The sequence below is a fragment of the Fundulus heteroclitus genome, chromosome 1 (genome assembly GCF_011125445.2).
Source record: "Fundulus heteroclitus isolate FHET01 chromosome 1, MU-UCD_Fhet_4.1, whole genome shotgun sequence".
Taxonomy (NCBI): Eukaryota; Metazoa; Chordata; class Actinopteri; order Cyprinodontiformes; family Fundulidae; genus Fundulus; species Fundulus heteroclitus.
The window spans coordinates 12,994,402-13,011,825 of NC_046361.1; the positions used below are offsets into that span (position 1 = coordinate 12,994,402).

At 40.6% G+C, this 17,424-nt stretch overlaps 1 protein-coding gene across 2 annotated transcripts; it reads left to right on the plus strand.

Annotated features, from left to right (window-relative positions):
• The first annotated feature begins 830 nt into the window (after nucleotides 1-830).
• On the plus strand, nucleotides 831-16,471 carry ifrd2 (interferon-related developmental regulator 2). 2 transcript variants are annotated; one of them, XM_021318648.2, is made up of 13 exons: nucleotides 831-1,370; nucleotides 3,480-3,536; nucleotides 6,961-7,077; nucleotides 7,272-7,356; nucleotides 8,965-9,089; nucleotides 9,281-9,438; nucleotides 9,890-9,943; nucleotides 10,057-10,235; nucleotides 11,009-11,117; nucleotides 13,188-13,322; nucleotides 13,427-13,555; nucleotides 13,757-13,852; nucleotides 15,418-16,471. In XM_021318648.2, exons 1-13 carry the CDS (start codon nucleotides 1,328-1,330, stop codon nucleotides 15,496-15,498), a joined length of 1,368 nt encoding a protein of 455 aa, XP_021174323.1. In that variant the 5' UTR covers nucleotides 831-1,327; the 3' UTR covers nucleotides 15,499-16,471. The 2 variants fall into 2 exon arrangements, with proteins under 2 accessions (XP_021174323.1, XP_012722233.1); XM_012866779.3 differs by lacking the exon at nucleotides 3,480-3,536 and having other exon boundaries at nucleotides 832-1,370.
• Nucleotides 16,472-17,424: the final 953 nt, after the last annotated feature.

The window sequence follows — 17,424 nt, forward strand, 5'->3', positions numbered from 1 at the left end:
AAGCAGAGAAAAGTACATTAAACACCAAAAACAAACAAAATGGTCCTAAATTACTGGATAGACATGATTTGTGGTGGGGGGGATATTATACAGTTTTTGCTATGATTTTGTAATGTATTTGATTCTTAGATGCGTAAGGTTTTTTGTTGATTTATTTCCCCCCAGATTGCGGTTTGTAATATATAATTTTTAAATGCTGTTATGAGCACCTCTGCTCTCACTTGTCTGTATATAGTTTTGCTCCTATGTAGATCAGTGCTGTTGTCTGTAGATCGGTGTCTGTGTATATAGCCTATACATACAGTATATATATATATATATATAGGAAGAAAGAGAGAGAAATTTATGTGTGTATAAATTGTGTGTATATTAGATTAATATATAACTGCAAAATATGTAAGTGCATGTACATTTTTCATCCAGTTTGACTTTAATTTAAATAATTTTGGTTCTGAATAAATATATGTAATCTGTCTGAAATGTCACGAGCGTTGTGAACATATGATTAAAATGAGATCTGAGCTGCCTCCTATTCATTTTGACAGCAGATGTCTGATCTGTGGTCTGACCAAAGATGGCCGCCATGTAGGCACGTCGGCCCAGCGGCCGGCATTGTACAATGGGGCGTCTACGTATATGATGTCTATGGTTTCAACAGCAGAGACATACAAAAAAAATAAAAAAAAATAAATAGGGATGCAATTAATACGGGTTGTGTGCGGATTTTTTAAAAAAGTTTTATACATTTACAGGTTTTGGCGTCACATTCCGCAGCCTGTCTCTATGACCTACCCGGAAACGGGGGATATCGGTATGACCGACCGAATCTGGCAACCCACGGTCGCCGGTTGGTTCGGTAGTTACTGCGGGGAAGATGGTGGACCTGGTGACTGCAGCGTGCTCCGAACTCCGTCCAAAACACTTCGAGAAATATTTACCATCTCAACCTGGCGTTAGGTATAGATTACCCGGGGACAATCACAGATAATACACAGAGAAACGCGACAACCCGGAGGACCCATCCCGCTCTGGATCCTTTCTTTTTCCGGGAGAGTAGCAGCAAAAAAAAAAAAAAAAAAAGCAACGTGGTGGGTTGGTGCTCGTCGCGGACGCTAAAAGCGAAGTGTCAGCGCCAGAGTAAACGCGGTGGCGTCTTTTTCCTGGCTTTCCTCTCATAAACAGGAGTCCAGGCCGCCGGGGTAGCTCAGACAGCCGTGTCTCTCTCCGTCTCTACGGCTGCCCAACAACGGCGGAGCGGACCTGAAGGAGGCTAACAGCCGCTGCTACCTCAGCTAGCTTCGTGGTGACCCGGGAGGAGCTGCCCGACATGCCGCGGAGTAAAAAAGGGAAACGTGGCTCCAGTAAGCCGGGTGAGTAGTCGTAGCGGACACGGAAACCTCCCCACTCAGCTTTAAATACACCAGAAATCCACAATAAGCAGGAAGCATACGCTGCAGGCTGGAGCTCCGGTTCAGCCCGTTTAAAGCCTGGGAACATTGCGGCTGTCCATGTGGCGACAGCAGCCTGTTGCTGCTCCCGCTTCACCTGCTACCCCCATGCTCTCTGCTGTGGTTAACATGAACGTGTCTGTGTTGTTAGAGCCCAGTTTGTTTTATTTTTATATCTTTTACAAGCTGACCACTGTATGTTCAGTCGTTTTACCATTTGTTATGATTTTTTTAACGTTTGTCAAAGGGTCAACTTAAGCGTTACGTGCGATTTGTTTTGGCCTGTCGCATCTTTCAGCGTAGAAAAAGCAAAAAAAAAAAAAAAAAAAAAAAGAAGGAAAAAGAGCTTTTGATTAAGTTTCAGCATATTTACAAATGAATGCAGAAATGTTAATTTCTCATAAATGTAATACGGGCGTTACTGGTGCACCGAGCTGAGATCCTGTGGTAGATCAAAACTCAAGATGCTGAAAGCGTTTCCGATTTCTGTGTAAGAACTCTAAATAAGACGATTTTAAAATAGGGTTTTTTGTGCAATAATAAATGCAGAATCTTTTTTCTTTTATAGACTGATAAAACAGATTTTTTTAAAATGCTATTTTCACTAAAAAGCAAAGCATAGGACAGTAAAAAAAAAAAATACCCCACGTGGGACAGAGCCATCTGCACCAGTAAAACAGCTACAATCAGCTACAGATGCACAGCAAAGGTTACACCCAGAGATCTGGATCAGAGATGTTTCTCTTAATTTGCTCTGATAGGTGGTCAGCGTGGCAAATTTATATAAATATCCTTTAATGAAAATCACATTAAGGTTAGCCTTGAAGGTTTTTTTCTTATTAAAAACTGCAACCTTTATAAAACAAATCCCTTGGGCATCTTTTTCTTTTCTGTGTTATCGTCTTAAGAAGAAATGGGATTGGTTAAATTGGTAAGTCAAACCTTAAAGAAAAGTAGAAAAAGCGATATTTGGTCGTGAAAAGCCTGTTAAGTTCACCACTAACTGCAACATGTTGACTTTCTAAGAAAGATTGTGGCTCTCTAACTTTTGCAGACCACAGAATAAAGCAGCATAGCGCACCATGAGAAAATATTGGAAGTCTTTTCACAAAGGGCGTTTAAAAATAGATAAATGTGTTCAAGCCTGATTCTTAGTTTGATAAGCTGGTCATGATCCGGTTCCGTCCACCAGTGTACAACTATCTGATTCAAGCCACTGAAAGTCACATTTTTGGTGGATCTCTGATGAATAAACCCGCCGCACTTTTCTTCTCCTGTCTTAATACATTTTACCCATGACAGTTTTGCTATTTCCTTAGATTACATGTTTTAAAATTGGGGCCGACTTAATTTATTACACTAATTGTCACGGTGGGCTTCAAAACGTGGAGATGCATTTGAAAGAGATTCTCAAACAAAGTGGGATGAATCTTTCTGGTGCCTTGGGTGTTTGCATTATTACTACAGTGTACTCTTGCACGATTAAGCGAACACACGTAGGGTCAACGTGAACTGCCTGTTATTTTTAGCCGCCGTGATAGCATGCTGCTGCTGCGGCGAGTTGCACAGTCAGTTTTCAGGGCGCTGAGAATCAAAAAGCCGGGCAACAGCTGCAGGTGGGTCACACATAGCTGCACTCACAGGTTTCTGACGTTGGACGACAGCGATGTGGACCTTACGTGTTCCTGTTTCAACTTGTTCAGGTTTAATGTAGGGCCGGTGCTCTGGAAGCATGGCTCTGTTCACAGAAATGTACAGTTACAAGGAAATAAACCCAGGCATCCACAGACTAATTAGATATGGTGCTGCCGAGAGGTTGTTGAGGATTTGAGCGCTGGCGTTCATGTCTGACGAGCTGAGTTTAGTGATTAAGAAATGACGCTCTCTTGTGATGTTTTTCTCTCCATCACGGTCATCCCCCATTTTCCCCTCCTATATTCTTCCATTCACAATTTTTATTCCCCATCCACATCCATTGTGTGTGGAACATCCTTTTGGTCCCTTCGCCCATGTGTCTCCCACCTCCATTAGGCTCTCTGCGTCAGGAGGTTCTGCAGCTGCAGCTTTCAGCTAAAGGATCGGTCAAAGGTAACTTCTCTGATTCCTAGCGTCAGAACCCCGTTGAGCTCGAGTTTATATATATATCTATATATATATATATATATATATATATATATATATATATATATATTCTATTGTTATTTTAGTTGGGTGTGAATATCTAACAACTAAATTTTTAGCTGTAAATTATTTTTGTGGTCAATAGTTATGCACTTGACTAACCGTAGATATATCCATGATATAAGTCGTTTGTTTGCTTGATTGGATCATATATATAAAACAAGGAAGTGCTGAGATGCAGTTTTTAGTTTTACAGTCACAGGTGACGATGTCCCCAGCCTCAGTAGTACCAGCTTGGCTGGCTCAGAGCTTCGCCTCAGGTGGTAACAGAAAAGCATCCGGCGGATAAACTGGAAAGGCAACAAAGGCTGGCCTGCCATGTTTAAAACATGCTGCGTTATGGCAAAACTCTTTTTGGTGCAACTGACCAGACCCTAACTTGTTAACCGCGTGTCAGCACTAAACTAAATGAAGTTTAACAACATCTGAACTAGGGCTGGACGATATAGGAGAAAAAAAAGCATATGGGTAAAATAGAAATCATGTTGATCGATAACAATAATCAACAAATTCAAAGCATAGATTTTAAGCCTAGCTCTGGCTGTATGCTGTTGCTTAACGACCTATTTGTAGGTACTGAACACACAAACATTGAACTCAAACTCAAGCCTTTTATTCAACTTTTTTTAAAAAGGAAAAAAGAAAGCGTGCTCTCTGAACTCTTTGAAAGGGGCGGAGCTTGGTGACGGAGCGTTCCTGGGTCTGATTGTGATTGGTTAGGAGGACATAATGACTGTAATATTAACCTACATGACTACAATGTAAAAGGAAAACTGTTATTCTATTGAACTTTTTATTGCCCCTTTTTTCCCCCTATCATCGATATATGTCTGTCGATCGATGTATATCGTTATTGAATTATCGTCCAGCCCTAATCCGAACTCTCCCCTCATTCAACCCATTTAACCATTGGCTACTGAAAGCCTTGCACAGGAGAAGCTAAAATAAGGTGTTGGGCAGCACTCCCAGTATGGTTCCCAGTTCTTAAAGCAGTGAGTGTAGTGCTGTGAAGCGGTATCTGGCTTATATGTGAACAAGATTGCAGTGTATGGCCACTGGGTGATAAGGACCGGACAAAGGGGAGAGAGCTGCAGCCAGCTGTGTAGCTGGTGTGGTTCTCTGAGTGAGGAATAAAAATGAAAGGCAGTCTTTGTTTCTTAGTGCCTGTCTGTCTATTTGTACAGGCATCTGAAATCACAGCAATCCTTTTTGTCTACTGAAATAAATTTACAATTAAGGCCATTTTTCAGGAAGCCATGCTGTGATATTTGGGGAGCGTGACCGAGTGCCGGAGCCTTGTCGATCGATAAAAGTTGACACGTGAGTTTGTGGCTGGCAGCTCCCGCTTCAGATAACTGGGCTGTGTGTGCGGATGGGTGGGTGGGTGGGTCGGCGTGGGAAGGCGTGTGGCTGTGTGTAGGGCTGCAGAGGAGTAAGCAGGGAGCGATCAGGAGTTTAAGGATGCTGATCCAGGCTCACAGTGTGCATTAATTACCGAACCATCTTGTTGAAGTCTGGTGAATTGCCACTGAAGGCACATTACAGACAATTTTGTTTAGGCCTTTAAAGTTGCCGAACACATTTTGGAGGTCTGATCCAGTGATCAGATAGCAGGAAGTTCTGGGTTTGATCTGCTTGTGTGAGCACTGAGATGTGAAATAATCAAAACAGGAACACAGCCTGCTGTACTTTCACAGAGCCTTATCAGCAACCTGATCTTGTTTGTGTCACTGTGTATGTCAAGTCCCTTTTTAACAATGAAGCTGTAGGAAAAACTACCCTCAGGTTTAAATAAAAGGCTTCAGGCAACAATGAATCTAAAACTGGGTCGGCCCAGGTTTAAATAGCTGAACTTTCCCCTAACTTACTCAGGTTACACATCCTCATTCCATTTTTTTATTGGTTGGTTATGTGTTATTTTTTACTTCCTGTACCCAGGTGGAAATGTCTATAAGAGGAAATGTGACTGAATTTGTAATTCCTGCCAAATCTTGTGGTTTCTATTTAGTTTGGAATTAGTCGTGAAGTGTTCATAAAAACCGAATCACATCAGCTGGCATTTAAAATAAAAGCGGTTTGCTCTGCTGCGGCGTGAGTGATCCCTGGATCCCGTTCAGCAGGAACACAGCAGGACCATTGTGGAGCTTAAACACCGAACGAGGGTGCAGATGAACGGCCCCTCTGGTCTTCAGTAATCCCACCAACAGTGGAAAGTCCTGAGCCAGCAGGAACCTGAGAGCTAGCTTAGCTTAGTTTAGCTTAGCCCGCTCCTTCCTCCGCCCCACGTGGCCGAGCTGTGCTGAACCAAAATAACTTCTGCACCAAAGAGCGTTGCTGGCAGTGTGAGCTGGTGGCTTCTCACTGCGGTGCGTTTACTGATCAGACAAGAGGTGGGCTTGTTACGAGCTCAAGATTAAAATGTCCCATTCTGGTCACCAGCTGACTTCTCTTTGTGTTTCTGTTCAAACTGTGGAGCGCCTTGACGCTGGAAACCGGCCGATGTCTAGTCAAGTGTCTGGAAGAAACACATATTGTTGATAGTGTAAACGTGCATTGCAAATGAACTTGGGATTTGTTCCGTGTAAATTTACAAGATTTTAACGATGATTTATTTTGCACTGCAAAAAGGGAACTAAAAGTAAGGAAAAATTTCTTGAAATTAGTGTATTTTTCCTTGATTTTAGGAGCTAAATAAGACTATTTGCCAATGGAATGAGCATTTTTTACCTGTAAAATAAGATAATTAGATATCCTGCACTTGAAATAAGATGATGGAGATGAATTGTTCCTATTTTAAATGCAAAATTCTTATTCCATTGGCAAATAGTCTTATTTACCTGCTCTAATCAAGGAAAAAATACACTGATACCAAAAAAAATTCACTTACTTTTAGTTCCTTTTTTGCAGCGTGTTGTCAGCTTTCATAGATTTCAGATGTTTTCCAGCACGGTAAAGAATGCGCCTCTTTTTCTCTGTAAAAGTAATTAGCTCGCTCTACAGCTTCCTCTGGGCTCCAACTCTACTCTTGGTCCAGTGCTGCTCCCCTAAAGCACAAACCTTTGTTCTACCCTGACGCTGTACCAGCATCTGCTGGCGGGGAGCTCGTCCGTTTCCCCGGCTCCTGTCATGACAGCGCCTGGTTTTAAGCCGCTTTTCTCCCGGCTTGTGGAAATGCCAACCAGTGCTGGTGATGACGGTACTAACGTCTGCTGACTACATCTACAATCATTCCCACCCTGTTTTCTTCTCACTTTCTATCAAAAGGATTAATGGATCCCCGTCTTTTTCCCCCAGAAGTTTCACTTTTTGTGTGTTTGTTTTCCCCCTCCAGGCGTTAAAAATGGGATGAAGGGAGAGTCTGCTGCCAGCGATGATGAGCTGACATCCGACATCCTTAGCCACTACAGCAGTGCCAGCGAAACGGCTTCTGTGCTGGAAGAGGGCACAGGTCTGTAGCGACGTTACAGAACGCACACAGCAGCTTTATTAAATGACACAATGACGTCAAAGAGTTGTTTTTTTTGTTTTAACCGAGGTCTGTTTTTACTGTAACTTCTCTTTTCTGGGTTTTCTGAACATATAATGGGATTTTTTTTCCCCGTGACTTTATTTTAATGGACGTATCACTGTGGTCTCATGCAGGAGGTGAGCCGGTGGATGAGCAGACCGCACAGGAAGAAACGGAGGACAAGCTCAAGCAGTGTATAGACAACCTGATGGACAAAAGGTGAAGGTTTAATTGCCTTTTAACCTCTGCTTTGCTCCTCTAAAGCAGACAGCATGATGAAAGCATAATGGTGCGTTAGGGCTTGGCTATACATCCTTTAAAATGAATATTGAGCTTTGATTAATGGCCTGATGAGAGTTAGAATTTGGTTATTAGACAACTTGTCCGAATTAATGACTGGTAATAAGGAAGAGATGTTGAACAGACTTTATCCACTGAGTCATCTTTTAAGCTTATAGAAAGCTAGTTTGGCAGGCCGCCTTATAAAATGCCTACGAGAAGTTTGAAATCTCAAAAGTTTATGGCAGTAGAATCATGGAATAAAACTTTATTATTTGCCCTGCTGTCTTTTAATCTGGGTTGGATGTTATTTGGAACAATCATGGTTTCGCACATTGCCTTAAATAGTAATATTTTACACATAAAAGTAGCTTTTGATAATGGCTTTCTACGATAAAAAGATGCTTTCTCTAAAAGCGGGTGGATTTATGTAAATACATTCAGCCCTTTAAGCTGTGGTTTTTAAAACGAGTGGCCAAGCCGCAGCGTAACTTCATCATTCTCACCACCAATAAAGATTGTATCAGCCAACATCAGAATGCTCAGACTGACTAACGGAGGTCATGATGACAGAAAAGGGCTGTGGTCATGGTTTGTATTTTAGTCGCAATGTTCAACAATAATATTGTAACGTCATGTTTTCCTAAAACTGTAGCCCTATTTTCATCCGGTTGTTTGAAGGAGGGTCAGAGTCTGAGTCTCTGTTCATGTCATCTGCATTATAGGGTTCAACATTAATATAATGACAACAAATATATTCTAATTGTTGTGATATATTGAATTAAAAAAATCCCAAGTGTCCAAAAATGGGCCATTTGTATTGGGTATCACTCTGTTTTTCTCACTTTAATGTTTCACTCTCTTCCTATTTTTCATTCTAATGTCTCTCTCACTTTAATATCTCTTTCTCAGTCTGTCCTCTCATTTGTCTCACTCTAATACTTTAAATGTCCCACTCTGTAACCGCGTTTCCATCAACCTTTTTTGATGTATATTTTGAAGTATCACATTAGAACTGGTTGATGGAAACAGCAATAAAATCAAATTAACCCACTAAATTTCGCGAAGAAGGTTTTACTTTCTCTTGAGGTGGTTTTTGACTTTTTCAAAACCGAGTAAATGCGCTAAAGAGGAGATGGAAACACATTAATCGCATAAGTTCTGACGTAGCGAGCATTTACCTCACATGACTGATGAGCTGTTTGTGCTGTTTGTGTCTTCCTGACTGTTCCCATAACGCTCAAACAGGGTTGGAAGCAACAACAGGTACATGTGGACCAACGAAGAGACTCAAGCTTTTCTTAGCCTCATCTGTAAAAAAAAATAACAGCACATTCATTAAAACCTCGCTCCATTACTGATCTGTGCTCCATGGTAGTTTGCAACCTCTACTTCCTGTTTATTACAGCGTAACGTCAGTGTATGATGATATTACACTTCACCTTGCCTGGTTATATCCCTACAAACCATTAGATGGAAACATGTCAGAGTTGCTTTTTTCCGCTTGTCTGATTCTGACGTCTTGCTCTCCGTTTGTCTCTCTTCCAGTGCAAAGACCCGTCTAGCAGCCCTAGAGTCACTGCGACTAGCTTTCTCCTCCAGAGTTTTATACGACTTCCTGACAGGTCAGCGTCTCACCGTGCGCGACTGCCTGGAAAGAAGTCTCAAAAAAGGTAAAGATTTATATTGTCGATGGGTCATATCTTAGTTTTGGCTGCACCCAAAGTTGCTCATCATGTAATTAATATTTAATCTGATCTTTTCTGAGGCATCTTAAGACATTTTCTTTAGGGTGAAGCAGTTAGGTTGTCAGCAGCAGCCGTCCAAACCTGAATTTCTTCTTCTGTTGCCGTCATGTTTGCAGGCGGTGGAGAGGAGCAGGCAGCAGCTGCCGCTGTCTTTACCCTGCTCTGTATCCAGCTGGGAGGTGGGGATGAGGCTGAGGAGGGTTTCAAGTCGCTTCGTCCTCTTCTCACTTCCATCCTGAATGACGGTAGTGCCAATTTAGCTGCTCGTCAAAGTGTGAGTGATACCCACTTTCATGGAAATCGCCCTTTGCAATTTGATATGACGGAAACTCCTGGGGAAAAAGATGAAAACATGGTGTTAGCATTTTCAAAACCATCAGTTTCGGGCAGGACTTTATCAATAGACAATTCTGAAATGATTGTTTCCATTAATATACGTTTCAGACATGTCTTTTTCTACAGGCAGTTTTACTTTTAGATGAAAATGGCTGCTTTAAAAAGAGAATCACCATGGTAGCTGTTTCTGTTCAGCGTTACTGTTTGGGCAACAATAAAGGACAAACACTGTTTGTTGTCAGAGTGGAACTGAGCCATGACAAGCGGCTCTAGCAATAAATCATAGATAAAACACATTTATGTACATAAGTGGATGGGGTCAGAGAAGAAACTGTTTCTCAGTGTTTTGATGCATATCTGCTTATTTTTTGGTTCTGTTGTCTCATCAGTGTGCCCGGGCTTTGGGGATGTGCTGCTATGTCTCCACAGCAGAAGAAGGAGAGGTGAGATTAGTTTGTAACTTCTGTGCATAAATGGGTTTAGTTGATGCTGGGTTCTGTATTTTATTATTTTAAAACGTCTCCATATTGCTAATATGATCTCTGATTTATTGCAGGACTTGGTCAAGTCATTGGCTCTTCTGGAGAGTGTCTTCACATCTTCCTACCCTAATAGAGAAGGAACGCTGCCTACACCCAAACCTGGTATGCCCGGCCTCCACACGGCCGCCCTGCAGGCCTGGTCGCTGCTGGTCACCCTCTGCCCCGCTTCCAAACTAACTGAGCTGCTGGAACTGTGAGTAGAAAAATAAATAAATTAAAAAAAAGATATATTCCAAATGAAAAGGAGTAATTGATATTTTTTTGTTAAATAGAATGAGGAAAAGTCTATTTGTTTCCATCCGTTATTTAGCATCTTAAAGTGTTGATTTTATTCATCATCCCAAAAAAGTTCCACTGCAATAGTTTTCGTAGATCTTCATGGATTGTGGACATATGCTTTAAAATCATATTTCCACATCATATGCAGACAAGCTCATTGTTTTTTTTGTCTTTTTTAACCAAATAAAATTGACAAAGGCTAAACTGGTAACTATGTCCAGTGAAAGAAAAAAATTGGCATCTGGAAATTGATGCTGATTGACACATAGTGCTTGTTATGAGTGCTTAACAATCACCAGCATGCCAGTAAGTTGTGTACATCTGTGTAAATCTCCCCTTTGTTGACGTGATCGTTTCATATAGTCACGAGGCGTCAGACTCCAGTCATCGGCGGCCATTGTCCTGCAGCTTTTAGATGCGTCTGTGGTCCAACATCTGAATCAAACGGCTAAATAGTCTTGTCAACATAATGGCAGTTTCTAAGCTCTCACTAATGGCCTAAGGAGTTGATTCAGGTGTTTTGGAACAGAGAGACATCTTAAAGTCGTTGGACACTGTCCCTTGACGGCTAGAATTTGACACTAGCGACCTGGTCTGATGTACCACACTCCAAAGTTATGGTAAATGTAATTAGAAGGGAGTAATCTTTGCTTAATACTGATTCTGTATTCAATGTGCTCTTCGTAGGCACCTTCCTAAGCTGCAAGCTTGTCTTCAGAGCAGCGACGTCAACTACAGAATTGCAGTGGGAGAGACGATTGCTCTGCTGGTGGAGCTAGGCCGAGACATAGACGAGGTATACAAATACAGAAGATGTTGAAACAATAGATGACGAATGCATGCATTTATTAAATAATGGGATTTTACATTATAGACCTAAATAAAGTAGCATATCATTGTAAAGTTGAAGGAAATAGATGCATTTATAATGTGTAGAACAAAAACGTTTTATATGTGGTGTGTTTTGTATTCACCCCTTTATTCTGATGCCCCTGAATAGACTCCAGTTTAACCAACTGCGCCCACTTGTGTGTTGTTTAATCTAAGCATAGCTACAGATATTCTGTAAAGGCTTCAGAGGTTTGAACAAACATCATCATGAAGACCAAGGAACACAGACAGGAGAGGGAGGAAGTTTAAAGCAGGGCGCGGTTGTGAAATTATATCCTAACCCCCAGATTGCACATCCTCCGTGACTACATCCACCCGTTCTTCGTCGTTCTCCATCAATACGCAATATGGCTCCAATTTTCTGTTCTGATCCGGTCCGTCAGCCTCTGGACTGGTCAAGCTCCACAATTGCAATAATAGCAAACAGGAGAAAGATTGTCAACAGCATCCAGTTTGTCAAAGTTACATAGTTTAAATAGAGATTTACTACAAATTAAGTACATTTCTTTATATAGTCACAATAAAATGACCTGATTTATTGAAATATAGGATGCTAACCACTCTTTATGCACCAAATAAGGAAGCAGATTTGTCTTTTCAACATTTAACATTAAAACGTGGTAATCCCCTCCAAATAGATTAGCATTCTGCCTGTAATGACGATGATCACACGTGCTCTCCTCGGGCTCAAAGAAACTTTGGAGCGGATCTAGACGGAGTAAGCGTGGATGTAGTAGGCTTTGGTTTTCACGGAGGCGGTCTGGAACAGAACGGACACGTACAGGAATGGAGGATGTGGAATAATGGGGTAAAGGTCTGAACATCCCAGCCAGCACTTTTCAATCCATCCTGCTCAAATGTGAAAAGTCTGGCACCACCACAGACCTAGATGTGGCCGTCGACCTAAACTGACAGGCCGGACATGGAGTATCTTCAATGAGGCAGCTAGGAGGGGATTGGTAAATCTGGAGGAGCAGCATTGATTCATAGCTCAGGTGGGAGTAATTATTGACAGAACAACTATTAGTTGTGACCTACACAAATCTAGCCTTTATGGAAGAATGCACATAGATGCAAGAGCAATTGTTCAAAGTAAATAAGAAACCCCATTTGCAGCCATGTTGGGGCAAACGTCATTCAATAGGCTTTTATTTATAGAGACCCCGTCAACACTAAGTGCAACACAAAGTACTTTTGCAAACCAACCAAGAATCAACAGACACACCATAAATGCTAAATGTATAACACGCTTGCTCTTACACCAATTTGTCCTCTGGTTAGAAGAAACCAAAATGTAACTTTTTTGTCTTTTGTCTGGACGCACCTTCTCATTCAATGGTCTGTCTTTATTTTTATTTCTACCTCTGGGAACTCCTTCAAGACAGTTGGAAAACCATTTCAGGTGACCAACCTCACAAAGCTCACCGAGAGAAAGCCAAAGCAGTAATTAAAATAGGGGGGGTACATTATTTCACAATTTTGTGTTCAATACATAATTCTGTATACTTTTGAGTCAGAGTTTCAATGTCTTCACCATGTCACTGCCATGTAGAAAGTTGTAAAAATAAGGAAAGCCATTGAATGACAAAGGCGGGTCCAACCCTTTGACTGGTGCTGTATAAGCTTCACACTGTGTAAAAAAAGTTAACACTGCACATCCCCTGAACACACCATCTTCACAGTGAAATATGGTGGTGGTAGTGTCATGGTGTGGGGAGGCTTTTAATTCAGCCAGCACAAAGAAACTGTCCCAGCAGACTTAATAACAAATGTATAAACCAAATCTCTTCCTCTCACTTTAGTGATGCACTACTTTTTATTGGTTTATCACATATCACTTAAATACATTGACGTTTGTTGTTGTGTTGTGACAAAATGACAAGACTATCAAGGAATTCAAATACATCCGCAAGGCACCGTTAATGAGTTGGATTGAGCTTAACGAATACCTTGTCGCTCGTCTGATTGTGTGTAGGAGTTTGAGGTGGAGGACAGTGAAAGTCTGTGCGAATGTCTGAAGAGTTTAGCCACAGATGGCAACAAACACAGAGCCAAAAACGACAGAAGGAAACAGCGTTCCATCTTCAGGGAGGTGCTGCATTACATAGAGGTTGGTAACCGTCTCAAGTATTTTCAGCTTGGAGGCTTGGGCTCTCTTTGGTTTCTTCTACGTATCACTTTTTTAATTCCTGAGATTATGTTTTCGTTGCACAGAGTGAGGATTTCACAGAGGAGAAGATCAGGTTCGGGGTGGAGAGCGTTTACATCGACGGCTGGATGAGGAAAAGAATCTACGATGCCTTCAAGGAGACCCTAGAATCTGGAGTCAGACACCATCTACAGGTATGGGAACTTCAGGAGATTAGATACTGGGTCATTGATCCCAGATTGTTGGTAGACTTTTTTTTTTTGACAAACAAATATTTACATTGTACTTACAGACTTTTGGGTCTCAGTCTAAGAGTAAAATTTGAACCATTCAAACTAGAGTTGTTAAATGACAAATTGTAACGGCAGCCTTTGGTGATTAACCTGTTTGTGCAGCACAACCAGCTACTCCGGGACATCTTTGGCCTCGGACCGCCCCTCATCTTAGATGCTGCTACTATCAAAGGCACCAAGATCTCACGGGTAGAGAAGGTAACCAGCCCTCTGCTGTGTATTTTTTCAGTAGTTGTTCAAAATAGCAATTTAAAAGTGCTACAAGTAACTTTAATTTCCATTATTGAAATACTATGGGAAATCGGCACAAAAACCAGTTAAAGGCTTTTCTATTCAGAAAAGCAAAATAACCGGGTGCTACACCTTTATTTTGTGTCTGTATTTTTATCCTTGAATTTTTAGATTTGTTTCAAATTTGAAGCATTTTATAAATAAAATGAATTCTAATCGTTATTAGAAATGAAAACATGAACAATGTATCAAATCTATCATCAATCTACAGAAAGTGGTCAACAGTCTGGTTTCTTTACAAAGTTATTTACTGAATGAACTGAAAATTCTTGAAGATTTGGCTTCCCTGGGATGCACCGTTGATTTAATTTAATATCAGACCAATGGCAGTGATGTCATCTGCAAACTTCAGAGGCTTCACAGATGAGGCGCAATCATTTTTGTAGAGGGAGAGAAGAGGAGACGGGCGAGAACACACCCCTGGGGGGCGTCGGTGCTGATGGTTGTTGAGCGTGAGAAGACGCTCCTCAGCCTTACCTGCTGCTGCCGGTCAGTCAGGAAGCTGGTGATCCACTGACAGGTGGACAACAGCATCATGAGCTTCTGGTGGAGGATGACTGAGTTGATGGTGCTGAAGGCCAAGTTTCAACACCATCAACTCAGCCATCCTCCAAGGGCATTTCCTCTTTAACATAAAAGCTACATGACCTCTTCAGGTGTTTCATTAAAACTGATTCATGATCCCTGGTTTGCTGCCCTGGGATAGAGAACTCATTTCTCTCTTGTGGAGAATGCATAGGTCTTAAATAAGCTAACACCACAGTATGAGACGCGTCCCCATATCATGATACCTGAGCCACCATGCTAGACCCAAAAATAACCTGGTTTAAATCCATAAATGTTGCTCCATTTTCATTTATGCCCATCGACGTGTTCTTTGGCAAACTAACATTTTGAGTACGTTCTTTTCACCTGTTGGACTTTACGAGATCTTCTTGCTGTTAGCTTCGTTTGGCTTCTTCCAGTTGTCACAGTAATCACAGGTATCTGTGAACCTTCGTCGATCACCCAGAAACTCGTCATTGACTGAGACTTTACCATTCTGGCTGTCCTACGATCCTTGGCAATAGTTGTTTCTGTTCTGATTTCCATTTTAAAGCTTTTCAGATCATTTTAGTTGAGCAGGGTATAGTTGTTTTGGACATCTTCAAAGATTTCCCTCTGTCCAATCAACCTTTCTAATGAAAGTACACTGTCCTTCTGAACGAGGGAATTAAATATCTTATTTTGATCACGACTCTTACAGTTAATGATTCAACAGATTTAGCAGCATGTATGTAATGACTGTCGGTTCTGTTGGCTTTCTATAACTCGACTGCTTATGTTAGGAAATTATTTGCCATGTAGAGCAAACCTGCGACTGATCTGGTGTGCGATGTCTGAGTGTTATTGTTGCGAACTGTCAGTTTGGTGTTAAAATTCAGTTATAGTTCCCTAATGGAAATACTTTTCTTTATCTTTACCTCCAACAGCATTTATTCAACTCTGCTGCCTTCAAAGCCAGAACTAAACTGAGGAATAAAGTCAGGGACAAGCGCGCTGACGTCATGTGAGGGACGGACCTGAACGGAGGGAAGGGAATGGACGAGGAGCTAAGATGCCTTCGGATCTTCACCTGTCTGTCGGACACAAAATAAACTGGTGGTTTTTCACTCGTGCTCTTCATCCACTAAGGCCTTTATCTGCTATGAAGTCTTTTTGCCAGACCCGTTGAGTTGTTTTAATAAAAACATTTTGATGCTTTTTTTTATTAATAAGGAGCAGAACAGGGTTGAAATCTGATCCCGTCTATTAAAAAGTCAGATTTTGTGAAAAAAAAAAAAAGAGCCGAGAAAATGTTCTGCCAAGTCTCTTTATTGTACCGGACATCCGATTCCTCCTTTATTCCACTGAAAGTCCCATGTCTCTCACCCAGAGCGGCTTCTTCAGCAGCTAAACTTTCAACCTTTACAAACAATGCAACCTTTGGGAAAAATGTGCGTGGTGTGTGTGTGTGTGGTGTTTGTGTGTGCGTGTGTGTGTTTTATCTGACATTAACTTAACCACGAAATAACACACAACATATGAATCCAGAAGATGCCTAATTAAAAAAACCAAAATCAAAACATTGATATTGTCATCTCTGTATTGTTTTGCTTTTGAAAAGGAATTTTGATTTCAACTTTTTTGGGTGAACAATTGTATTTTACTGTTTTTAATTTATTACAAAAGCTGTAATAAGTGTTGTTAAAGAAACTTGAAATCATAACATGTTTACAGACAATTGTGGTTAAAGATGAGATGAAGTTTTTAGAAGTTTTCTTTTAGATGCATTTTTGACAAAGGTTGCTGGGTCATGAAATATTTCCATTTATATATTACAGATTTAAAGAGCACATGGATATATGGAGATATGTGTATAGGAGATGAATAATTTTATCATGTAAAGAACAGTAAATTCATACAAAGCTGCTGAAAAACAAGTTTGACTATGCTGTTTTTAAACAATGCAACAGTTCGTATTAAAAATCGATCTTATGGTTTAAATTCCTTTGGTTTAGTAAAATTAATGGCCGTCAAACTGTTGACAAACTAAAAGAAGCCGTGTGTCTTGTTGGTCGTACTTGTGCTGCAACACTTGGTGGGGGTGTCAAACGAACTAAAAAGCAGTTCAACATCTAGGATTGTTTTTAGTTATTTTAAACAAGCAATAGAGTTTTTTTGTGTAGAACCGAGGTCTGCAACCTTTACAATCCAAAGAGCCATTTTTACCTCAGTCCAGCTGAATAAGACTTTTTGACAGCCACAGATGTTGCATGACCTTTAATTTAAATTTAAAATGGTTCATAAATACTGCAGGAAATGTTTGTCATTTTTAAAGAAACATAATTTTATTTCTATTTGTTTTGAAATAAAGAAAATTATAAAAAGTTACATGAATGGATACAATTTAATGCTATTTATGGAAAATTCTGTTTTAAAAAAATGCACATGCCTGTAGTTTTCATAATATAGAAACACAAATATTACTTGTGTAAAATAACAACCCCAGCTAAAACTTGCATTTGTTATTATATTCAAATGTAAAAACATTAGTTCTTCAGCATTTGTAGCCAAAGTTTTTACGAGCCATCGTGGAAGGTTCAGAGAGACACTTCAGGACCGCAGGTTAGAGACGCCTGGTCTAGAAACAACTATTTCTTTTTTTTCCCCTCTAGTGAACAAAGTCAATTCAGCATAAGGCCTGTAGGTTTATGTGCAGTTTTAGAAAGTCAAATTGTTGCTATCTTCTTAAAAGAAATTAAAAATCCTCGAAATGTTCTGTCTGAAAATATGCAAATAATTTAATGTATCACCTTTTTCTTTAACGTGTCCCGTAGGGTCTATGCTCATCACATGCATTGGCACCCCTTGTAAAAAGAAACAAGCTTAAATAACTGGATATTTTATAGCAACCTTTAAGCATATTTAATGGAGAGGGAATCCCATTTCCATATTAA

Bases quoted from the DNA above. Each gene is read 5' to 3' on its own strand.
- ifrd2 (XM_021318648.2), top strand. From the start codon at position 1,328: ATGCCGCGGAGTAAAAAAGGGAAACGTGGCTCCAGTAAGCCGG. The intron at 11,118-13,187 runs GTATACAAATAC...GATTGTGTGTAG, and splicing joins TAGGCCGAGACATAGACGAG to GAGTTTGAGGTGGAGGACAG. The intron at 13,323-13,426 runs GTTGGTAACCGT...TTCGTTGCACAG, and splicing joins AGGTGCTGCATTACATAGAG to AGTGAGGATTTCACAGAGGA.